The 26,744-nt window shown below is 41.8% G+C and overlaps 1 protein-coding gene across 1 annotated transcript in view; it reads right to left on the reverse strand.

Annotated features, from left to right (window-relative positions):
* Nucleotides 1-11,262: 11,262 nt before the first annotated feature.
* The window catches only part of PLCL1 (phospholipase C like 1 (inactive)), a 683,152-nt gene continuing 667,670 nt past the window's right edge, over nt 11,263-26,744 (reverse strand). The window contains exon 6 of the mRNA XM_030209205.1: nt 11,263-12,344. Within this exon, the coding sequence (XP_030065065.1) occupies nt 12,162-12,344 (183 nt within the window). The 3' untranslated portion in view covers nt 11,263-12,161. The remainder of the gene's footprint in view (nt 12,345-26,744) is intronic.

Raw genomic sequence — 26,744 nt, forward strand, 5'->3', positions numbered from 1 at the left:
TTCCATTTTATGACCATGGATTTGAAGATCTGGTATGGAACCAAAAGACCTTCTGATTTATCCAACATCAATGAACCACCTACACAACCAAAGTTACAATCTTTCCCAGTTATTACAATTGGTGATAAGTCGTGAAGTTTTTCCTCTCACTGGTATAAATTTCACCGGTTGGTATATAGCATACACCAAGATGCAGTGTTCTGCAAACTGCATAGTTTAAAGCCAGTCCTGGTGAAAGCATCATTAGGGTTGGCATCAGGAAAATATGCCTGGCTGACTTTAAAGACTGGAAGCATATGAGTTGCGGCTGCTCAAGACATGAATTAAGCATGGCACACTGTCTTGTCCTGGGACAATCTGAAGACTACAAACAAAGTCACCTTCCAAGAGGTTGTGGAACTATTTTAAATCAGCTACACCATGATGCCATAAACCCTTCTGTTATAGAAAGGATTCTTGAACATATCAAAGTAGTGCTTGATATTGTGATGTTCTGTGCAAAACAAGAAGTTCCACTGTGAGGACACAGAGAGACCAATAATGCTTTAAATAAAGGAAACTTTTTGGAATTGTTTAAACTCCTCAGCAAGCACAACAATGAAATACAGAGTCATCTTTAAAACTTCCCAAGAATGCAACTCAGATATTCAGAATGAGCTGCTGGAATCGGCCACTTTACTACTGGTTCGCAAAAACAAATCTGAAATACATGAATACTATACAGTTTTTGGTGATGGATGCAATGATCTCTCCAAACGTGAGCCTGTGGCAGTATGTGTCAGGTACCTTCTGCTCAGTGTGCTGCTGCGGCTAAGAAAGCGAATAGAATGTTGGGTATTATTAGGAAAGGTATGGAAAACAGGTGTGAGGATGTTATAATGCCGTTGTATCGCTCCATGGTGCGACCGCACCTTGAGTATTGTGTTCAATTCTGGTCGCCGCATCTCAAGAAAGATATAGTAGAATTGGAAAAGGTGCAGCGAAGGGCGACTAAAATGATAGCGGGGATGGGACGACTTCCCTATGAAGAAAGACTAAGGAGGCTAGGGCTATTCAGCTTGGAGAAGAGACGGCTGAGGGGAGACATGATAGAGGTATATAAAATAATGAGTGGAGTGGAACAGGTGGATGTGAAGCGTCTGTTCACGCTTTCCAAAAATACTAGGACTAGGGGGCATGCGATGAAACTACAGTGTAGTAAATTTAAAACAAATCGGAGAAAATTTTTCTTCACCCAACGTGTAATTAAACTCTGGAATTCGTTGCCGGAGAAAGTGGTGAAGGCGGTTAGCTTAGCAGAGTTTAAAAATGGGTTGGACAGTTTCCTAAAGGTCAAGTCCATAAACCACTACTAAACGGACTTGGAAAAATCCAAAATTCCAGGAATAACATGTATAGAATGTTTGTACATTTGGGAAGCTTGCCAGGTGCCCTTGGCCTGGACTGGCCGCTGTCGTGGACAGGATGCTGGGCTTGATGGACCCTTGGTCTTTTCCCAGTATGGCATTACTTATGTACTTATGTATCTAGACAAGGTGGTAATAAAGGAAAGGGCAGTTGCATTTGTTGACACTGCAGATATGACAGCAATTGGGATTGCAGATAAAATCATAAAAGTGCTTGAAGTGCTTGAATTAGATCCTGAGTTATGCACTGGCTTCAGCTTTGATGGAGCATCTGTGATGTCTGAAAACAAAGAAGGCGTTCATGTGATTTTGAAATGCACATTTCAGCAGGCTGTTTATGTGCACTGTAATTCTCATCGCCTCAATCTGGTCCTCTGCACAGCATCTAAAGCATGTCCCTCTGTTACCACATTTTTTGAAATTCTGAACTCCTGGCATAGTTTTTTGACAGGAACACACAAGCATGCTCATTTTTTGGAAGCACAGAAACAACTTCATTCTAATAGACAATGCCTTGAACTTGAACAATCTGCAGACACAAGGTGGCGTTCAAAATCTGGCTCTGTGAAAAAAGTACTGTTGCTTTATGATGTTATTCTTGAAGTGCGTGCTGAATTTTCAAACTCTGCTGGACAGACAAAACTAGAATCCCAATTTCTCCTACAACAAATAGAGACAAAGAATTTCTTATTTCTGGCAGTTACATTTGGGAAATTGTTTGAAAGTAGTGATTTTGCCACTAAAGGTCTATACAGCACCACTGTGGAGTTCATTTTCAAAGCACTTAGACTAAGTGCTTTGAAAATACACCTCTGTGTCTGTTACAGTTTGCATTAGTCTAATAGAGTGTCTAAAACAAACTTTTGTACAGTTTAGCAAGAATACATCACACAACTTTGACAAAGTTCTTAAGTTAACAGATGACCTCATGGAGAAGTATGATATTGAAAAATGGGATATCTCTTCATCCCGAAAGCAAAGTACCTGCAAAGATTAGTGATACATTGTTTTTTTTTCAACTTTGGATAAATCTTCTCGTGTGCAAAGCAATGAAGATTTGAGACATCTGTGGAATGAGATTATTTACTGTCAGATAACGGAATTGAAGAATCGTTTGCAAGATGATGCTTATGGAATGATGACTGCTTCTGCTGCCTGCATGCCAACATCTGAGGCCTTTGGCTGAAGAGAGAATCTGCAGTCCCCAAGCACTTTGTATAACATCATCATAGAAGAAGCGGAATTTTCAGTGTTTGTTCAGCATCTAAAATGCAAGGTAGCAGAAGGTGTAGAGTATCCATCATTAATTGAAGTGCTAGACAACTACAGTTTGGATATCTTCCCAAATGTCAATGCACTGTAGAATGACTCTTTTCTGCTGTAAACAGGATCAGAACAGCATCAAGAGCCTCAATTCTCACCAGCCACCTCCATAATCTATTACTTTTATCTTTTGAGAGACAACTATGTAATTCATTGGACTATGACAGCATTATTGATATATTCAACAGCAAAAGACAGCGTCTCATTCTTTAGTAAGAATAGTGTTTCCACTTTACAGAAAAAGATGCAAGCCATCAATCAGTTTGTTACATTAGCCCCAAGTTTTAACTTTTTATTTAAGGCTTCATTGGTCCTGCCCACCAGACAATTTTGTAAGAGCCAGTTTATGGCCACAATTGTATATCCGAAGAGCTAAATGTTTATTAATACATTTTCTTTACCATTTAGCTTATGTAGGTTACAATAATATAGTATGGATTGTATAGATTACATGTATGAAGAGGTCTTTGTGCTTACCTAACAACATCAAGAGATCACAATACTCAAAAAAAGTTCAAGTAGAAAAGCAAATGGCCAATTGATCTTGATTAAACTTGAACAAGGGGGTCCTGACAAATTACAGGAAAAATGAAAGCAAGATACCTTAGAATTTGTAAAACAAGAGAAAAAGTTCTTCAAAGAATTTGACCAGAAAGGCAAACTGTCTGTTCCACTACAGTTGTGTTTTACATAGAAAGTTACTTCAGAAAACAGTAAATTAAAACCTGACACTGGAATGGTTAAAGAGAGGAGAATTGTAAAACAAGAGAAAAAGCTCAGAAACATACTACATTATGGTAGAAAAAAAAAACGTCTAGTCATCCAGTCTGCCCAGTTATGTTGACAGCACTGCTAAGGATACCTCTCAGCTGCTATCACAGTGAGCTCATTTCTAAGATTTTTCCCTATGACAATCCTTTGTCTGCTCTTTCGAAAGAAGAAGAGGGTGGAAGGAACACTTTCAGAATCTACAGGGATTGAACCGATTGTCAGCCTCAGAAAGGAGAGAAATCAGTAGAGCCGGAGGAATGGAAAGAAGACTTCAAAGGTATTCACTTATGTTATTAAAACAGTTTTATAAGGCATTTATATTTGTTTTAAAGCAGAGTTGAAGAATATGTGCCACTGCAATAATTATTTTGCAGGATACTGTGATGTGTGTTGAGAGGTTGACCAGACTCAAGTCTACTATAATGGCAAAGGTTAAATTATGGGATAATGCAATTTTAACAATGCCATTGTTTCCAAGGTTTCCATAAATGTGTATGTGGTTTATATTGATGATGCAGGCCAGACTTAGTAATCCATAATCAAGAACACTGTAAGGCATTATTTAGAAGTATACCAAGCACTACCCAACCTGTATGCTTAGTGCCCCCCTTTGTTAACTCTGGGCCCCCTCAAAATATTAAGTCTAGCTTTGCCCCTGGGTTACACAAGACCCTTCTGAATTTATATGCCTGGTCTATGGCTTGTGTAAGTAGGAGTGTGTACATGTTAGGTGTGCTAATATGAGGTTATGCTAGCATTCTATAATGGAAGCTGGGCCCACACAGATTTCATTACACTATAGACTCCTACCATGTATTTTTGGAGGGCCTAAGCGGAAGCGTCCAGATGTAGAACTTACTATGGGAGGTATTTAGAGACAGTGGGATATAAACACCACAGACCTACCTGAAGCCACACATACACATACAAGCTGCTTTTTTCCCTGTAAAAGGCCTACGATGGAAGGGACATTTGAGGAGAACTGAATTGTACTTCACCTCCTCACTGAATTACTTAATCTCGGTACTTAATTTCTTTTCTGAACTGTATCTAACCTCATAAACAGGTTATATAAGTTGGACATAGGCCCGGGATTGGCGGGACACTCAGACTAGGAAGTTCTAATACGTACATGACAGGTGATGAGTTCAAGCCACTCAAACTCACTTGTTTGTTGCGGTGTATAAGAAATATACCTCTGCTAGCGAATGTGATGTGACAAACTGCTCTTGTCCTCGCTGTCCAGGGCCCTCTCCCAGCTGATGAGTAAAGCATTAAGATGCCAAAGAATTTGGTGATGTATCCTTGTGCCTAATAAAGTTTGTATTATTAGTATTGCTTTATATTGTGTGAGTGTGCAATCTTTCTAGTGCCTTATCATCGCTATTCCGAGACCTGACACACTCCCCTTGCCCCATGATTAAAACAAGTGGTAACACCACACAGAAGCAAAGCATATATGCAATACGGACATCATTTACTATGCTGCACTAAGGTTTTGCAGTTCCCATGAGAAACTGCCAAAATTAATGTCTAGTCATGTCAGAACATTGGTGTTACTTTTGGGGGCATTTCTAGCACTTTGCCAAGCAGCTAGTGCAAAGAAAAAGGTGTTACCGCATATCAGCTGCCTAGCTTGTAACATGCGATGCAGTTATGTACACCTCTTGAGGTGATGTTAACTTCTGTGTTAAAAGTAAATGCGCAGTAATGACCTATATGCTAGCTATAAGGAGCAGTCTCCTGAAATTAACTGTGTCCTTCTGTATTAGTACATGGCAATTGCTGCATTAAACAGCTGCCTGCTAAAGTATTGCATTAGCTGTTAGCATGAGCTCAGAATGATAGTAATCAGCAATTCCCATGGTAAACCACTAACAAAGCTTACTAAATGGCTCCTATATAAAGTAAGAATGCTGTCAGCCCCTTATACAAATCTTTGTTCCAAAGCATTCCCAAAGCTATGCGTCTGCATGCTTTCTCCACTTGTTTTATTCTGTTTTATGCAATAAAGACGTATTTATGTTCTCAATGTCTCCATCTGCTCATCCTTCTGTTTGTGATGCTGATGTCATAAGGCAGGCAGACAAAGCAGTAGTACTGGAATCCCTGGCAGGGTTCCCTTCAGCCAAAGGAACAAAGAAAAGGTGGCATCAGTGGTGGCTGGAGCAGCAGGGCTGGCAGAGTTTCCAGGCCCCACCAATGATAAACTAAAATATGTTGCTGGTGGTCTGATCATCACAGCATGCATGGTTCCCAGATCTTCCCTCCTCTCAAACAGTCAAATATTGAGGTCGAGGCTGAAGGGAGGTTTGGAGGAGGGGAGAGGAAAAGTGGTAGAAGGAGGCGGAGGTTGAGGAGAGAGAAGGAAGGAAAGAGAAGTAGAGTGGGAGCACACAGCAAAGGATGCTATTTCTACTCTACTCTCTCTCCCCTCCCCCATTTATTTTTTTCCTACCTCAATCTCTAAGCAGGCAGCACAAGTGTCTGACTTTAATGATTCAAAATGCTTTCAAAATCTTGTTCCAGCTCCCACCAGCTGCGCTTCCATTACCAAAACACTGCAGCCTCAGATCAGAATTAGTTTATCCCAGCAGTGGAGCTCTCTGATTTCTGGTCTGGCTTTGTGTCTATTTCTACATTAACTTTTGCACTAGTAACTACACTTGGCCATATATGTAGGGGGCTCCAGGTTGCCAGTAAAGGTGATGTTCTATGTATAAAGTACTTTATCTGGTGTGTACATGTATTTACTTAGCCCACCCTTCTGGGTGGAGTTTTCTTCAGAGACTACAAGGTGTAGCTCTAGAGGGGATCACAGAAGTTTGAGAAGAAAAGTGTTTGGAGAGAGGAGCAAGGGGCTGACTGCTCCTGGAAGAAGTTTTCTAACATTTCCCAGTCGCAATGTCACCTATTTTTCCACACACGCATAGTGAATCTGTTCCTTTGTTTTCTACTAATTTTTTAAAGGAATTGGGAAAAGATAGCAAAGAGGAAGGGAGAGGGTTGGGTTGACAAAGTGAGAGAACACAGGAGGGGGGAAAAGAGAATGGGGGAGGGTATAAGAGAGTGAGAGGGTGAAAGGGTGCACTACCTCCTACCATTCCCCACCCTTAAAGAGCAACTGCAGGACACCATCACACCCCCACATATGCAAGTCATAGAGCAAAACCAAAAGCCAGGCTGAAAACTGTCTAACCCCCTCTGGGGGCAAAATTTATCCATGCTAGACAGAAGATGGTATCAGTGTCACAAAAGGGAACATACAGATATCCACATGAGAAGACCTTCAACATACTACTGATCCTCCAACTCTAATGTATACATTATTCAATGCAGAACATGTGAAGAAAGGTGCAACACTGGTGAAACAAGCCAGATGTTAAAGACAAGAATCAGTTCACATAGAACAGGGATGCACAAGTTCAGTCCTCACCGACCTCTTTTATATGCAAATCTCTCTCATGCATAGTCATTACAAACATCCTGAAAACCTGGCCTGTCTTCGGTGTGAACTTGTGCACCCCAATGTGTCATTTCTAATCTAAGGGCTCAATGGGGCAAAAGCGATATCCCACTACTGCCCCCTTTAAGAGATAGCAGGCCTGACTTAGGGCCTGCTGTATGTATTACTGCAGCCAGAAACACGCGATATTCCCAGCTACAGTAACACAAATTTTTTATTGTGGGCATTACTAACCTGCAGTACTCAGGTACTGCAACACAGTGGCTTCCCATAGTAAAATTTGTTGGACTAAAATACATTATTTTACCATGACCTAGTACCAGGGTTTAATTTCTGGGGGAAGGCCCTGGAACGTAGTTCCGGCACTTCTTTTCAGACTCCACAACAGCATGGGTGTTCTACTCCAGCCCCTGCCTACCAGGCAGCCTACAGGGATGCTGAGGGGAGGGGGGTGAGCCTAGAACAGAACAAATAATAGTCACTCTGTTCCCTAATCCAGCCCCTCTTCTCCTGTTGCTCCTGCCCCTGGCCCTCCAGCTGCCCCTCCCTGTCTCCACAGTTCCACTTTGTTTTTGTCTACAAATAAAGCCCTGCCTAGTACCAACCCTCCTAAAATGGCTAAGTTCAACTAATGAATATAATAACCTGCTAAAGACTTCAAGATAAACTTATCTGGATAACTGTAGGACAGCTATTCTTGTGGCCTGACTATCCTGTTAAGCTTAATACTGATATTCAGAGCTATCTAGCTCCATTAAATCTGTGCCCCCGGAAAGGCCCAACCAGGACCTCAAGGTAATCAGCTACTTTTTGTCAGACTGAACAAAATTAACCAGTTTGTGGGGCAGAATTTTTAAAATTAAAGATTTGTCCAGACAAAGCCTTTGAATATTGAACCCTCTATGTTTTGCACAATGTATTTGAATATGCATTACAATGTGTCAACGCATTATGACCTTAAATGGAGTCACAACAGAAGAAAAAGGGGTGGAGAGGGCCCAATGTCAAGAGATCAGTCACCACACTCAAGGGTAAGATGCTCCTACAGTAATAAAGATTTTTCTGGAGCATCTTACCCTTGAGTGTGGTGACTGATCTCTTGACATTGGGCCCTCTCCACCCCTTTTTCTTCTGTTGTGTTCGATTGCTGTGGAGAGTGTGGACCCCACTCTGTTTTTCTTAAATGGAGTCAACCATTAGCAATTTCCTTGAGGGCTGAAAGACCTTATCAAAACATTTCCTACACAAGCGCAACCTCACCTGAAGAAACTCATACCAAATCAACCTTCCGTGGGCACATTTTACATGCTACCCAAGATCCACAAACTGGGAAACCCTGGCAGACCAATCAAATCAGGTATTGGCACAATCACGGAAGAAATATCTGGATTCATAGAGGGAATTCTGAAACCTCTCGTACACAAAACTAACAGCTTCATACAAGACACCACAGACTTTCTGAATAAATTGAAAAATATCAAGCAACTACCACCTAACACCCTTCTGGTCACGATGGATGTAGAATCACTATACAGCAACATTCCACATGCGGATGGCATAGCTGCATGTGGAAGACTCCTAAAAAAATCCACACTGGACCATCAATACTCACCAGAAACTATTACAAAATTAATCAAATTCATCTTAACTCACAACTACTTCCACTTTAACAATGATATCTATCTGCAAATAATGGGCACTGCGATGGGCACCAGGACAGCACCCCAATATGCCAACCTTTTTATGGCTGAGCTGGAAGAGACATTTCTGCATACACACCAGACCAAACCTCTAAAATACTACCGGTACATCGATGACATTTTTATGATTTGGACGGAGGGTGAAGAAACTCTGAAACAATTTTATTCTGCATTCAATACATACCATCCTACAATCAGATTCAAAATTGGCTACTCCCCAGAAAAAGTCAATTTTTTGGACACCACGGTCTCAATCAGTGATGGCTGTATACAAACATCTATACACAAGAAACCCACAGACAGATGTAGCTACCTCCACAACTCCAGCTTCCATCCTTCACATACAAAAAGATCCATCATTTACAGCCAAGCCACAAGATACCACCGTATCTGCTCTGACCCAGGGGACAGAGACAGACACCTTAAAACCCTGACTGAATCCTTCAAACAGAAGAGCTACAACCCCAAAATAATCTCCAAGAATATTGCCTCCTCCCTCAAAACACCCAGGGAGAATCTGCTACAGTACAAAAAGAAAAAATCCACAGACAGAATCCCGCTTGTAGTGACATACAATCAAGAGCTGGAAAAACTGAGGAAAATCATAAGAGATCTACAACCTATACTCCAGGAGGATGAATTACTGAAAGAGATATTCCCATCCCCACCAGTACTGGCCTTCCGACAGCCACCCAATTTAAAACACAAGCTAATCAGAAGTAAACTTCCTTCACAGACTGAAAAGGAACAGAAGGGCACACTTCCCTGTAATTTATCCAGTTGCAAACTATGCCAAAATATTTCACAGGACCCCAAAGTTATCCACAAAGGAAAGATATTCAACATAAAGGGAACGCTCATCTTCCAATGTGGTATATATCATTCAGTGTAAAAAAATGTAACGAAGGATGCTATATTGGAGAACAGGCCAGATGCTTAAGACAAGATTCAATTTACATAGACATCATATGAACAATACTGGTGCCAGCAGGGTTCCCACGCCTGTTGGTCAACATTTTACAGGACCAGGACACTGTACCAGTGACTTCACAGTGAGAATCCTCAAAGGTAACTTTAAAACCATACAAGAACGTAAGACCTTTGAAGTCAGAATGATTGAATATTTTAACACCCAACAGAAAGGACTTAACAAGGATCTGGGGTTCCTAGCCCATTATAAACCATAAAGCTGTATGTCTCTGTTGATCACCCTCCCCTCACCTATCCACACCCACCCTGTTAGAATATCAATGATATGCTTTGATGTCCCCATGCATACTTCCTACCCACCCCCCTCCTCCCACCCTGTCAGACTGTCATAGTAATGCTTGAATGTTTTCACTTATATACACTGTCAGCTAGCACATTTGCTTATTTCCAATCTGAGGAAGAAGGGCAACCTTCGAAAGCTAATCAAGAAATGTATTAAGTTATGTCCAATAAAAAAGGTATCATCTTATTTTCTTTTCCATGTTTTATTTTGTTTGATTTCTATTGATAACCTTAAGAGTGGACTAACACGGCTACCACACTCCTCTACTTGAGGGCAATGAAAGCCTTACCTGAAATGGCATTCAGCATGACAGAGGAGATCACCAAAATGGGACTGAAATAGAGCAGCAACAGGCCTGGAAGAAATTCTGAGATCTGTTTCAGATGCTAGCCAAATACGCAGATAAAACAGACACGAGGGAATGTGAGACTTCCCAAGTACAAGGAAAACACAAGCCAACATTATTCCATACAATCTTTACTCTTTCAGTTATGTGCAAAATAACCAAGATAGTGTTATTAAGAAATGGAGAATAAGTTAACACAGCGGCTAGATAAGATTCTCAGATAATAAAACTTTCAACAGTTAAAAGTTCAGAAAAAGCTCACACTCTGTAGTCATAAGAAAAAAAAGCAGCTTTTCAAAATAAAAGCAATGCTTTAAATAAATATAATCCCTTCTCTTAAGCATAGAACACTTATTTCATTAGAGGGGCTATAAACACTACACTCGAGCACAGTACTTCACAGAAATTAAAACAGAAAATGGTCTCAAAGGAACAATGATACAACTCTGTGTTATTTTGCCTTTGTCTTTTATCCAGCTCTCTTGCTACAATAAAGTGACAAACATTAACCTAATTTTCATCACTGCCCTGAAGATGATCAATTGGTTAATAAGCATTTTAATTTATTCATAAGTGTATCAGTACCTTTAAATTCTAGCTACTTCCTTATGCAGAATTTATCTACTCTGTATTAATTTTTTCTACACATAGCTTTCATATAATATGTGTTTCTAATAGTGACTTACTTACTGCTTGTTAGCTACCTTGTTATTTCTTCATGTAAAGCTCATGGTCTGTGGGGGCTAAAAATATCCTGCCAATAATGGCCAGAATCAGAGCTTAGAATGGCTAAAGATCACATGCAACTATTCTCTCTGCAAGGGAAAGGTTTTTTTCACTGACGTTCCTGTCCCCTGGAGTAATAAAAACTAGAGAGCTGTTCACATCCAGGCTGTAATCTGTAAAGTACTTGGGAGCTGTGCTAGACTGATCTGAAATAGTGCTGGTTTAACTCAGAAAAGTCAATATTTTTTTTAAAATTGACATGAATACTATCAGTTCTTGAGATATTAAATACCAAACACTGCATGAAAATGTCATCTGTCCTAAATTTTTGCCACAGCGATCTAGCAGTAGCCTAGCAGTTGTGACAGTTTGAGAGCTAGGGAAGCCAGAGCTCAAATCCCACTGACACTCAATGACCTTGGTTAAGTCATTGAACTCTCCATTGTCTCAGGTACCAAACTAGATTATAAGCCCTCTGGAGACAGAGGAACATCCACTATAGCTGAATATAACTCACTTTGAGCTACAACTGAAAAACATGACCTAAAAATACATCAAATGGGCTGGTTCTTCAACAAATTATTTGTCTTCTGGTTTTTCTGTCTAGCTGACATGTTACTCTGCTTAACTACTAAAGTATAATTTTGGAGAAGAGTGCCATACACTAATATGTGTTTATTAATGCCCCTCATTTCCACACCTCAGAAAATGGCTATTCATTGGTTGAATCTGATTTGCACTGTCCTGCATAAACACAGAGAAGCTGCTAAACATTAAAAGCAGAATATTCAAATTAGGCACAAAATATTACAGTGGGTATCTTCTTATGTGACTCTTTCTTTGAATTTGGATAACCAGTTTTGTTCAGAGGTGGCTAAATAATAAATCAGTTAATGGACGACATAACAAACAGTTTGTAACAATTCTTCATACATACACACACACATATGGATACACACATAAGAATTATTAAAAAGATTATTAATAAAGTATTTAGATAAGATTAAATTAACAGCATTAAAATACTGCCAAGTGAAGATCTATTTTTATACACTTTAAATACCCAACAGAGGGCAATCCTCTGTGAATCTTTTTATGTTTTATAAAAATACAGCAGTTTAGAGTTTTTCAAATGCATCCCCAGCTGATTCTACATCTTGCCATTCTCCTCCCCATTGTCCTTCTCTTCAATGGCCTCCAAGTTTCGTTTTGATTTTGTTTCTAGGGTCCCACTTCCAGTTCTGCTTAGTCCGCAGGAGAGGCATGTCAGTTGGATCTGCTTCATGTTTTCTATGGCTTCATTCTTGGCATTCTTCAACAGATCACCTTGACCCTAAGAGAACAGAAACAAATGTACATTGAGGCTTGACTTTATAATAGGACACCTATGAGAATAGTCTATGGTGCTCATTTGCCAACGAGAAAAACATGTTTTTCTTGCCATAATGTCTAAATCACGATTTTCAAAAAGGCAGAATTGGACGTTTTTCACTGAGTTCACCCAAATAGCAAGGGGGCTTGTTGGAGGTATGTTTTGGGTGGGCTTACAATCTAGACATTTTTCAGGGATAATGGAATAGAAAAAAAAGATCCAGGGTAAAAAAAAAAAGAAGTATGTTTTTATCTAGACCTGTTTCAGTCACAGAAAAAGGTGCACTAACTGACCAGTTGACCACTGGAGGGATTAAGGCATGACCCCCTCCCAACCCCCAAAGAAGTGACAGTATATTCCAGGCCCTTTGACAGCTCCAGATATTATGGCCATTCCTAAGAAAGCAGCAAGCAAGCGGATGGAGTGGTCAGTGCATTGGACAGTGAAAAACAGGATCCAGGTTCAATTCCCACTTTAACTCTTTCATTTCATTACAAATATGTGAGCCCTCCTGGAACATAGAAATACCTCCTCCTCTTAAATATATAAGTGACCTGCAAGTCTGAGGGCTATTGTAGTGGTGGATCTGCTGGTTTGGCTGGCGGTGGTCCCCAAGCTCCGCCAGAAGAAGCTTTCCTGTAGCGATATTTGCCGCTGCACTGCCTGCCCTGTTTCCCCCTCCCTCGCATGCATGCTTGGTTTTAATGAAATTGAGCATGTGTGAGCTTCGCGCATGTTCAATTTCACTACAACCAAGCATGTGTGCCAGGGTGGGAAAACAGGGCAGGCAGTGCGGCACTGAGTATCACCACAGGAAGGCTCTGCTGGCGGGGCTTGGGGACCCCAACAAGCTCAGGTATGTGGGGTTGCAGCAGGGGCAGAGAGTGGCAGGGAAGAGGGGCAAAATGTGTCCCCTCCCACTTTGAGGTCAGGTCCCATCCCCCAAAATCAAGGTCAGGCTATGCCTCTGACTAGCATAACCCAGTATCAGCATGCCTAACATTTACACACCAACACACCAGACATAGAGTTGGTAAAAATGCCCACCCATGATCCACCCCTATTTACACCCTCCTTGAATTTATGTGCTGTCTAGCAGAACAGCACGTTAGGCAGAATACTGACATTTATTGTGTATGTGCACACATGCACGTCGGTGGCAGTATTTTGTTTTTTAATTTATAACCATTTAAATTTTTACAAGCAATAAACAATTTGCCAGAAATACAGAGAAGGTAATATATATGAATTATTTTAATCAGGTAATTCCTTAGACCACTAAATAGGGACAGTGAAACAAGACAAGGAGATCAATTAAACAAATAGGAAAAAAAATGTGGTATTAACCTGTTTTCCCCCAGATATTACTCATCTAATTCATTATTCCACATTGATCATCTGGTTGGCTTCTTCAAGTCCAATACGGTATATAGTCAATTCATTTCATTGAAAACATACTTATCCAATATTAGTTAGAAATAATACATCTGATTACACTCCTTCTCTTTTAAAAAAACCAGAAGTTATTTAACAATACATATACTTAAATCTCTAATTCAAATCCCACTGATTAAAGTAATCCCAGTCTTCACAGGCTTCATTCCTTTTAAAGTAATAATTTGAGGAAATATTTCTGAGGAAAACTTTAGGAGTCATACCCAGAACTCTGGGAAAAACAATAATCTCGATATTAATCATCTCTATATATAAAAGGCACCTCCAACGTTCTAACTGAAGCCTCCAGCCGGAAACTTGAGGTGGCATAGATATCCGGTTTAGCAAGTACACAAAGGAACAGAGAGTTGCAAGTAAAGCAATTAACTCCTGCCACAGTTGTTTTCTCAGGCACCTGGAGTGGTTGCCCTGGGTGATTAACAAGGTCAGCTGGGGTGCACAGGGAGTGGGGAGGGAGACCCTGGAACTGGGAGGGAGGAGGGAGTGATGGGCCCCTGGCACACACTCTGATTCTCATACATACACTATCACTGTCACAGACACACTCGCACCCAGTCACACTCTCTCTGTCACACATACACACACACTCTCGCACATTCCCTCTCTCTCACACAGTCCATCTCACACACACTCTCTCAAACATACACACTCCGAGAAAAACCTTGCTAGCACCCGTTTCATTTCTCAGAAATGGGCCTTTTTTACTAGTCTATAACAGGGGCGTAGCCAGCCTTCCGTGGGGGAGGGGGCACATTTTAGCCCTCCCCCCGGCCCTGCCCCCCCTCCCACCGCGAACCCGCCGCTACGTGGGGCCTGAGGGGGCCGGGGCCCCCGCAGATTCACCCCAGGACCCCCCTCCCGGCGAACCCGCCCCCGCCGCCGCCTACCTTTACTTTTGCTGGCGGGGGATCCCACTCCCCGCCAGCCGACGTCTTCTTCTCAGTTGCTTCCTGCTCTTCAATTTGTTTGCTGACGTCCTGCACGTACAATTACGTGCAGGACGTCAGCAAACAAATTGAAGAGCAGGAAGGACTGAGAAGACGTCGGCTGGCGGGGAGTGGGATCCCCCGCCAGCAAAAGTAAAGGTAGGCGGCGGCGGGGGCGGGTTCGCCGGGAGGGGGGTCCTGGGGTGAATCTGCGGGGGCCGGGGCCCCCTCAGGCCCCACGTAGCTACGCCACTGGTCTATAATAATATTCATTTTATTATTCAAAGTTTCTGGTCTATTATCAGTATTTTGTACATTTACATGTGTAATGCAGGAGTAAATGTAAGCACCCTGTTATAGAATTGCCTTCCCTACATTCTTTCCCCTGGATTCTATAAATGGTGCCCAAAACTGCATTCCAAAATTTGACATGCGTCAGGTGTATTCCATAATTTCACGCACAGCTTAATTGACAAATGAGCAGTTAATTGGCAATAATTAGTACATAAGTACATAAGTAATGCCATACTGGGAAAAGACCAAGGGTCCATCGAGCCCAGCATCCTGTCCACGACAGCGGCCAATCCAGGCCAAGGGCACCTGGCAAGCTTCCCAAACGTACATTCTATACATGTTATTCCTGGAATTGTGGATTTTTCCCAAGTCCATTTAGTAGCGGTTTATGGACTTGTCCTTTAGGAAACCGTCCAACCCCTTTTTAAACTCTGCTAAGCTAACTGCCTTCACCACTTTCTCCGGCAACGAATTCCAGAGTTTAATTATACGTTGGGTGAAGAAACATTTTCTCCGATTTGTTTTAAATTTACTACACTGTAGTTTCATCGCATGCCCCCTAGTCCTAGTATTTTTGGAAAGCGTGAACAGACACTTCACATCCACCTGTTCCACTCCACTCATTTTTTTATATACCTCTATCATGTCTCCCCTCAGCCGTCTCTTCTCCAAGCTGAATAGCCCTAGCCTCCTTAATCTTTCTTCAAAGGGAAGTCGTCCCATCCCCGCTATCATTTTAGTCGCCCTTTGCTGCACCTTTTCCAATTCTACTATATCTTTCTTGAGATGTGGCGACCAGAATTGAACACAATACTCAAGTTGCAGTCGCACCATGGAGCGATACAACGGCATTATAACATCCTCACACCTGTTTTCCATACCTTTCCTAATAATACCCAACATTCTATTTGCTTTCCTAGCCGCAGCAGCACACTGAGCAGAAGGTTTCAGTGTATTATCGACGACGACACCCAGATCCCTTTCTTGGTCCGTAACTCCTAACGTGGAACCTTGCATGACGTAGCTATAATTCGGGTTCTTTTTTCCCACATGCATCACCTTGCACTTGCTCACATTAAACATCATCTGCCATTTAGCGGCCCAGTCTCCCAGTCTCGTAAGGTCCTCTTGTAATTTTTCACAATCCTGTCTCGATTTAACAACGTTGAATAACTTTGTGTCATCAGCAAATTTAATTACCTCGCTAATTGGGTGCTAATAATCAATTACTGGCACTAACTGGGAAAAATTAAAATTTATGAATGCATCTCCCTAGTTAGGATTCTATAAAAATGTGTGTGTAAATTTTTTGTGCTGATCTGAAAAGGGGGCATGGCCATATCAGGGGCATTCCTAGAAACTGTGTGCAGTGTTATAGAATATGGCCGATCCATGCATAATTTAGGCACAAGGGTTTACACCAGGTTTCAGTTGGTGCAAATCCTCAGGCTCAAAACTGGCCATGGATCCTTGCGTTTTCTTAATTTTATCAAAAAATATTTTTCAAAAACTACATCATAATTAGCACATTATAACGGACAATTTTGAAGTCACTTAGCTTTCAATTTGCCCAAAACAGAAGAAAAATTGAAGAAAGTGCTATGTTAAGTATAAATTTTGATTGAATAAAAGTGTGTGGAGGTTTTTTGACCTATGATAATACCCGAGTCTGCCATGTGATCAGGACGAGGGGAGTAATGATTAACTGCTAGCAACTGGAGATGCTCTGCAGTATGCTGTAAGACTTTTTATTTATTTTTTTTTATTTAATGCTTTTAAAGCTTCTACCATACGTGTCAAAAAGACACAACAAAAACAAGAGCAAAAAACCTATACTACGAGAGGCAAAATAGACCCACTAACATTCTGGCAGCAATTCTATACCGATGAATGGATAACACCTACAGACTCGCCCCAATTTCTCCAAGAATGGGACAACAGATGTAGAACAGTAGTAGACAACATAGCACCACTGCAAACCAGAACGTCACATAGAAAAAACTCAATACCATGGTTTAATGAAGAATTGAAAGAACTAAAAACAAAGGTCAGAAGATTAGAACGAGCATGGAGCAAGAAAAAAGACGAACATACACTCAGACTGGAAACAGCTACAAAGAAAATACAAATACACTATCAGACAAACTAAAAGAACGTACTACAAAACTAAAATAGGACCAAACTACAAGGATACACACAAACTTTTCTCACTCGTAAACAAACTCCTAAATACTACACCGGTTATCTCTAACAACATAGACACCCCATCCGCAACCAATCTTGCGAACTTCAATGAAAAAATTATAAAGCTCTGACTCATGATACCCACCAACACAATTGAGTACACAAGCATCCTTGAATGTCTAGATCCAAAACCTGAGGAAAGCCCAGCAGATCGATCATGGACCAAATTTGACACGATATCGCCAGATGAAATCTCACAATGGCTTGGAAAATACGCCAAATCACAATGCAAATTAGATATTTGCCCCAATAGCCTAATAACATCCGCCCCCAAACAATTCAAAAAAGACCTCATGAATCATGTAAACCACAGGCTTCAAAATGGTTTCTTTCCCATGGAGAAAGGAAACATCTTACTTACTCCGCTGACAAAAGATGCTAAGAAAAGCACAATGGACCTAACCAATTATCGCCCAGTAGCATCTATCCTGCTCATAACCAAACTCATGGAGGGCATAGTGATGAAACAACTCTCGGAATACCTAAATAAACACTCAGTTTTACATGAATCTCAATCAGGATTTCAGTCAAATCACAGCACCGAAACTGTACTAGTGTCTGCAATGAACTCATTCAAACAAACAATTGCAACTGGTAGTAACATACTCCTCCTACAAATCGACATGTCCAGTGCCTTCGACGTGGTTAATCATGGAATACTACTACATATACTAGAATACTTCGGAGTAGGAGGTACAGTTCTCAAATGGTTCAAAGGATTCCTGACCACAAGATCATATCAAGTAACAACGAACGCGGACAAATCACCCCCATGGATACCTGAATTTGGAGTTCCCCAAGGATCCCCCCCCCATCACCAACTCTCTTCAACCTAATGATGATACCTTTAGCCAAACGTCTAACCAATCAAAACCTTAATCCCTACATATAAGCAGACAATGTCACGATTTACATCCCGTTCAAACACGATCTAAATGAAATCACCAATGAGATCAACCAAAGCCTCCAAATCATGCACTCCTGGGCGGATGCATTCCAGCTAAAACTCAACACAGAAAAAAACACAATGTCTTGTACTCACCTCACAACACAACAAAAACAACTACTCCACCATAACCACACCATACTGCTCTCTCCCCGTTGCACAAAATCTGAAAATTCTTGGAGTTACCATTGACCGAAACCTCACACTCGATGCTCACGTGAAGAACATAACGAAAAAGATGTTCCACTCCATGTGGAAACTCAAACGAATAAAACTTTTTTTCCCAAGATACATATTCCGTACCCTAGTACAGTCAATGGTAATAAGTCATTTGGACTACTGCAACGCACTGTACGCTGGCTGCAAAGAACAGACTATCAAAAAACTCCAAACAGCCCAGAATACCGCCGCCAGACTCATATTTGGAAAAACCAAATACGAAAGTGCAAAACCCCTAAGAGAGAAACTTCACTGGCTCCCACTCAAGGAACGCATTGCGTTCAAGATCTGCACGATTGTACAAAAAATCATTCACGCAGACGCCCCAATCTACATGCTAAACCTCGTAGACTCGCCTCCCAGGAATGCCATAAGATCATCCCGCAAATTTCTCAATCTGCACTTCCCCAGCTGTAAAGGACTACAATACAAGCTGATACACGCCACCACCTTCTCTTACATGAGCACGGAACTGTGGAATGCATTACTTACAGCCCTGAAAGCTATTGACGAAATAACTAACTTCCGCAAATCTTTGAAGACACATCTCTTCAACAAAGCCTACAAAAAGAACCCATAGCCTCACAAAACTACCTCACCAATCCTTCCAATTTTTAAAGTCCACCTTCCATACTATCCTGCCTAACACCTTCCTTCTCTCTTCCCTTACTTAATCTCTATACAATACTAAGTGTATGTGATATAATGGAAGGACAATGTCATAACAAACTCTGTAAGCCACACAGCCTGCAAATAGGTGGGAAAACGTGGGATACAGATGCAATAAATAAAATGTGCCGGCACTAAGACATTATACTTGCTGCCGTGCCTAGACTTTTGAGGTCTTTTTCCTCCATTAAATATATTTAGGACTTTAACCAGCTTATTTTTGAAAGAGAAGGCCAGCCATCTTCCGACACAAATCGGGATATGGCCGGCCATCTCTCAAGGCCGGCGAAATCGGCATAATTGAAAGCCAATTTTGGCGGGCCTCAGCTGCAGTCCGTCGCAGAGCCGGCCAAACTTCAAGGGGGCATGTCGGAAGGGTAGCGAAGGCGGTACAGGGGCGTGCCAGGGTGTGCTTAAGAGATTGGCGCCCTTGGCCGATAATGGAAAAAAGAAGGGCGTCCCTGGCGAGAATTTGGTCCACTTTATTTGGTCCCTTTTTTTCAGGTCCAAGTCCCAAAAAAGTGCCTGAACTGACCAGATGACCACCGGAGGGAATCGGGGATCACCTCCCCTGACTCCCCCAGTGGTCACTAACCCCCTCCCACCCTCAAAAAAACAACTTAAAAACTTTTTTTGCCAGCCTCAAATGCCATACTCAGGTCCATCGCAGCAGTACACAGGTCCCTGGAGCAGTTTTAGTGGGTACAGTGGACTTCAGGCATGCAAACCCAGGCCCAACCCCCCCCCCCCCCACCTGTTACACTTGTGGTGGAAAATGGGAGCCCTTCAAAACCCACTGTACCCACATGTAGGTGCCCCCCTTCACCCCTTAGGCTTATGGTAGTGGTGTATAGTTGTGGGGAGTGGGTTTTGGGGGGCTCAGCACCCAAGGTAAGGTAGCTATGCACCTGGGACCAATTTGCGGTCCACTGTAGTGCCCCTAGGGTGCCCGGTTGGTGCCCTGGCATGTGAGGGGGACCATTGCACTACGAATCCTGGCCCCTCCCACGACCAAATGCCTTGGATTTGTTCATTTTTGAGATGGCCGGCTTTGGTTTCCATTATGGGCGAAAACTGAAGCCGGCCATCTCAAACCCGGCGATCTCAACATTTATGTCGAGATTTGGCCGGCCCCAACCATATTATCAAAAAAACAGATGGCCGGCCATCTTTTTCGAAAATATGGTTGGCTCCGCTCCCTCGCGGTGCCATCCTCAGAGACGGGCACCCTTATCCTCAGAGATGGGCACCCTTAGAGATGGGCGTCACCGGTCAAAAATGCCCCTCTAAATATCACAGTGTGAATGTAAAAGTTTTCAGCCTAGTTAGGTATTTTTCAGCTTTGGATATTGTTCATACAAGCAATTTTTGCTGAATTTATATCTAGAAATTTTTGAACTGGCTGATGTAGAGGTACATAAGATAAGAGTAGCCATACTGAGTCAGACCAATGGTCCATCTAGCCCAGTATCCTGTTTTCCAAACAGTGGCCAAGCAAGGTCACAAGTACCTGGCAGAAACCCAAATCATGGCAACACTCCATACTACAAATCCTAGGGCAAGCAGTTGCGTCCCATGTCTGTCTCAATAGCAGACTATGGACTTTTCCTCCAGGAATTTGTCCAAACCTTTTTTAAACTCAGATATACTAACCGCTGTTACCACATCCTCTGGCAAAGAGTTCCAGAGCTTAACTATTCGTTGAATGAAAAAATATTTCCTCTTGTTTTAAAAGTATTTCCATGTAACTTCCTCGAGTGTCCCCTAGTCTTTGTACTTTTGGAATGAGTAAAAAATCGATTTACTTCTACTTGTTCTATACCACTCAGGATTTTGTAGACCTCAATCATATCCCCCCTTATCCATCTCTTTTCCAAGCTGAAGAGCTCTAACCTCTTTAGCCTTTCCTCATACAAGAGGAATTCCATCACCTTTATCATTTTGGTTGCTCTTCTTTGAACCTTTTATAATTCCGCTATATCTTTTTTGAGATACAGCAACCAGAACTGAACGCAATACTCAAGGTGCAGATGTACCATGGAGCGATACAAAGGCATTATAGTATTTTCGGTCTTATTCACCATCCCTTTCCTAATAATTCCTAGCATCCTGTTTGCTTTATTGGCCGCCGCCACGCACTGAGTAGAATATTTCAGCGTCTAATCTACAATGACACCCAGATCTTTTTCTTGACTGCTGACCCCCAAGGTGGATCCTAGCTTCAGGTTACTCTGAATTGGATTATTCTTTCCAATGTGCTTCACCTTGCATTTGTCCACATTAAATTTCATCTACCTTGGCCAGGCCGCCCCGACAGGTTACACATTTCTTTTCGCCTATGGGCAGGGTAGGAGAGGTGGAGGGCTGGCTGTCATTTTTAATTTGCACTTGACTCTGCAGCCAGGTGTTTCTCATCAGCTTTCAGATATTGAGACCCTACCCTTATGGCTGAGCTCATTGGAATCCATTTCCTTCCTTTTATTGTGTCACTCCCCTCCTCCTACTTCAACCTGTGTCAGACCTTCAGGCTCTCATTACCTACTATTCTTTGATCCCTGGTTTATGTTGTTATTCTGGGAGACTTTAACCTACATTTGGAAGCCACAGGGGCTCCTTTCATGGAAGATTTTCTATCCTCTCTGCAGGCTATTGGTCTACATTCCTATGTTTCTCTTCCCATACATTACCAGGAGCATATTTTGGATGCTGTGTTCTCCAACCACTTGCTAATCTCTCTTTTGTTCTATCTTGATTATCCCAGTACCTTTTACAGACCATTCACTGGTCACCTTTGAGGTCCTCGGCTCTCTTCTGCCCTCGTCTTGTCCGGTTGAGACTACCATGTTCAGAGATCTCTCGTTATTGAGTCTCTTTGAGCGAGCACCTCATTCTGTCTCTTGAGCGCTTTGCTATCCTTTCATTTGATAACCAGGCTGTTGCCTGGAATACAATTGCCCCCCTCTTCCCAAAGCACACCATCCTGAACACAGTGAGGGGCATAATCGAACGCGAATGCCCATCTCCATGGGCGTCTATCTCCGAGAATGTGTATGTGAAGGGGCGGGGCAGGGCAAACCGTATTTTGGAAAAAATGGGCGTCCATCTTTTCTCCAATACTACGGTTTGTGCCAGCCAAATGCATCGGATTTGTGCGGATTTGAGCTGAGCGGTATCGTTTTTAAGTGATAATAGAAACCGAAGGCGCCCAGCTCAAAAACGACCAAATCCAAGGCATTGGGTTGTGGGAGGGGCCAGGATTCGTAGTGCACTGGTCCCCCTCACATGCCAGACACCAACCGGGCACCCTAGGGGGCACTTGTAACAATTAAAAAACTAAATTTAACTACCTCTGAAGTCCATAGCTCCCTTCCCTTGGGTGCTGAGCTGGATACGGCCCTGGCATTGAATTTCCAGGTTCACTGGTGACAGCGGGAGTTAGCCAGTCTAACTCCCACTGTCTCAATATTGAGGCCCTTGTACTTGAGTAGCTGTCTGACTTTCTTGAAGCGTCACAAGCGTTACATGCACATCAGATGGGTTTCCGCCACCACTATAATACTGAGATGGCTCTCATTGGTCTGCTTACCACTGTACAGACCTCTTTGTTACTTGGTAAATATGTTCTTCTATTATCTCTTGATCTCTCATCGGCATTTGATTTAAACCATAATGTTCTGCTCACCAGACTACAGGATATTGGCATCATTGACAATGCCTGGCAATGGTTTTGGTCATACTTATCTCACAGGAACTACTGTGTTCTTTGGCATGCTGATACCTCCCTTCCTTTCTGACCTGACTATGGTATGAAACAGGAATCTCTTTTAGTCCCCTTTTCAACATTTTCTTAAGTCCGCTTGCAACCTTGATACAGTTGCTGGATTTAACACCCTATATTTATATGCCGATGATATTCAGATTTTGGGCACCATAAACCCTGGGAACCCCTAGGATCTTCTCATCTTAAACTCCAAATTTTCAACTATAGCCACTTGACTTTGAGACAACTGTATGCTGTTGAATGTGAGCAAAACAAGGGCAATCTTTTTGCTCCTCCTTGGGGTGATTGTACTATAGACTCTGTCACCCTTCCAAATCATAAAATCCCTATCAGCAAATCAGTGAAAATCTTAGGTGAAGTCCTGGACTCTGATCATAAGTTCCATTCTCACATTTCAGATACCATTGGGAATTGTTTTTTTTTAATATGGCTGATTTGCTCCACTCATAACTTTCTGACACCAAGTGCATTCCGGGTGCTATTTCACTCCCTTGCCTTGATACACATTGATTACTGTAATGCCTTACTTGTGGGACTCCCAGATAGGGAACTTTTAGACACCTGCAAGTTATACAGAATCCACCTGATCAGTTAAATGGCACTTAAATGGCTATCTGATAATATTCAGCAGGAGATAACTGACTATCTCCTGCTGAATATTGCCGGTTAGCATTTAACAGATAGCCGGTTAAATCACTCGATATAACCAACTATCCACTAATATTCAATGCATTGCTGGCTATGTTTGGCGGCCAAATAAGGCCGCCATAATAGCTGGAATATCTCTGGCCAGTTTTAACTTAACTGGCCAGTGCTGAATATCAGCTTTGCCAGTTAAATTTAAACCAGCTAAAAAACACCCAGGTATTCAATGCCGATCACTGGAAATGGTGGCATTGATTATCCGGGTCTTCGTTGACTGTGGGAGGCAGCCCAGCTACCTCCTGTGGTCTGAATATTGGGCCCAATGTGACTGTTAAACTCCTTTATGGAGCCTCCACACTTGACCATGTCACACCCCTTTTGCAAGCAGAGCACTGGCTGCCAATTTTATCGTATACAGTTTAAAATTCTGATACTAATTCATAATGTTAGGTCCTGTGGGATTCCCCTCTTTTTATTGAAGTGTCTGGCCTCCTATACCCCTGCACATACCCTTCATTTTTCCCATCAGAATTTGTTACTTGTCCCCTCCTTTTGAGAGGTTTTCTTTAATAAATTTCCAGACACTTGTAATGATTGGCCTAGTTCTTTGGAACAGCCTTCTAGCGGCTCTGCACTGGTAGAAATCATTCCAGAGGTTTAAGACATGTATTGATGTATCCATATTTTTATTGTGCATTTTTTATCATATGAGTTTAAGTTAGATTTAGTTCATATCTATTTGTTGTTTATAGACTCCTGAGGCAGGCATGTTTAGCCGAAACATGGTGCCGCATCAAGTCTTTAAGCTACTATCAATAGAGAGTGTTTATCCAATGCTTGGGTGTCCCTTGATTTGTCTTTAGAAAACCATTATCTATTCCCCACTTCATCCATCCTTTGTGCCTTTTTGTGGGATTTTGGTATTCTTCCACCTTTGTGGATCCTGTGCTTGACTTTTGAACAGTAAAACTAAGACTTAGAGGGAACCAATCACCTTTTCTATGGATTAAATGGAAGTATTCATTTAAACAGAATGTTCTTATAAACTTATTCTTCATATAAATAGAAATTCTTATAAAAATTATAACAATGTTCCAAACACAGGAATTAGAAAGAAACTTTACTAGCCATAGGGCATTCTGTTCTACATTTTTGGGATGTTGTTTAATATTTTTGCAAGGGAAAATCTACTAGATATTAATCTCAGTGCAGCACAGGTATCAGGATCAATGAAACTGTAAGTATTGGAAGAAAAACTTTCCAAAGTAGATATGAAAACCATATGCACCAATATTCAAATGCATCTGTATGTTCTTTGGTGGCCAGGGAATGTATAACTGCTATCTATAGATTTTCAGTTTGTATTCACACAGTGAGGTGTTGAAAATCTAAGTGCTCCACCAATATCCATATAGTAGAGGGCTGGAACTATCCATATACAGAACAATTCTATAACAGGGTACCTAAAATTATGCACCCAACAGATGCCTGGTAGAAGCCTATTATATAAAGGAACATAGGTGCCTACTTTCCTATATAGAATACTAGCCTAACTGGGTATTTATGTGCCTACAATTTAGGCCAGGTACTTACACAAGCCAAAGACATGTGGGTGCTTGAAAGCTGACGATACATGCATACTTTATGGTATTCTACACAGTGTCCAAAAAAAATGGGATCCCCAACATTTTTTCCAAATATCCTAAAAATGTCCTACTGCAGCAGAGCCTTCTGCCTGAAATTCAAGACATTTCTGAGTATTTTCTTTCTCAACAGGATGGCGCTCCAGCACATCAAGCTCACAAAACAGACTTTGTGGCTGTGTCAAGGTTGAAGGAGGACACTGAAAATGGAAAACTAAATTGATCAGACAACACAAGTACCTTCTGGTGTAGGAGCATTTTCATAGTATGAGCCTTGCCATCTGTTTGGATCATATCACAAGACTGACCCCCAGATAGGGGCGCAAAAACAAAAACTGGTTCAGGACATCACAACCCTTGGAGGAAAATAATATATAAGGCATTTCTACCCTATGCTAAACATGTGCAATCTAAAATCTGAGCCAGTTTTATCAATCTGAATTACTGTGTTAACACCTTTTTGTGCTGTTTTTTAATACCGTACATTATACGTACACAGCATTACCTGTCATTCTGTCTTTGGCATATCATCCCTCCCCCACAGACACTAGGCAGTAGGGTACATTGTTTCATTTTCTTCAGTAGATTAGGACATGGAAAGGTCAGTTATTGTCATTACTTAATAGCTCAGGGACAAGAGATAAACATTCTCATCATAAACAAAATCACTGAAGGGACTTTGTTCCAGTGCTTAAAGGTAATTAGCTAGTGTGCAAGATGATTGCAATTTGATGATTGATATTTTAAGAAGACATTATCTCAAAACTGAAATGCATTATTTATTCTAAAACTTAAAACCAGTAGTGTTTCCCAAAAATTTCAACATTCTCTTCAATAATTGTTCAAGGAAAAGATGACAAAAGGGCTGGTGGCACTTCATAGTTTAATACTCCACCCCATATGTGATCCAAGTCCCCCACCCCAAATCCATTCCTCTAGCCACTACAACAGATCCCCAACAAATAGATCTCTGACCCCTCTACAGTACCTAGCGAGCCTTAGTTTCTAAGCTGTGGTAAAATAACACATTTTACTCCAGCAATATTTACTATGGTACCCAGTAACCTGAGTTATATCAGTTCCACAGATGACCTGGCCCCACAGTAAATATAAATTTGCATTGCTGAAGTTGGAAACATTGTGTGTTTCTGACTGCAGATACAGAGATAGTACACCCCATGTTGGGCTTGCTATTGTTTAAAGGGGCCTGCGGTCTCCTATGATCACATTCAACTCAATACCCTTCCCAACTACCCTCCCAACAGAATGGGCCCACTTATCCAAATCCTCCACCCCCAATCTGTCTCCCCCCCCCCCCCCCCGCAAGCAGACCTCCTACCCCACCCCAGTACCTACCGGGGCTATCCTGGTGTCTAGTGTGTGTGTGTGGGGGGGGGGGGGGGGACACAGTGATCCCCAGTTGCTCCTCCCCTCTAGGCTGCCGGCATCAAAATAGCACTGATCAACTGTTAGTCCAATAGAAAAAGTATCATCTATTTTTTTTGTTTTGTTTTAGCTCTAACCATGACATTTTGTACT

This window comes from Microcaecilia unicolor, chromosome 7 (genome assembly GCF_901765095.1).
Source record: "Microcaecilia unicolor chromosome 7, aMicUni1.1, whole genome shotgun sequence".
NCBI lineage: Eukaryota > Metazoa > Chordata > Amphibia > Gymnophiona > Siphonopidae > Microcaecilia > Microcaecilia unicolor.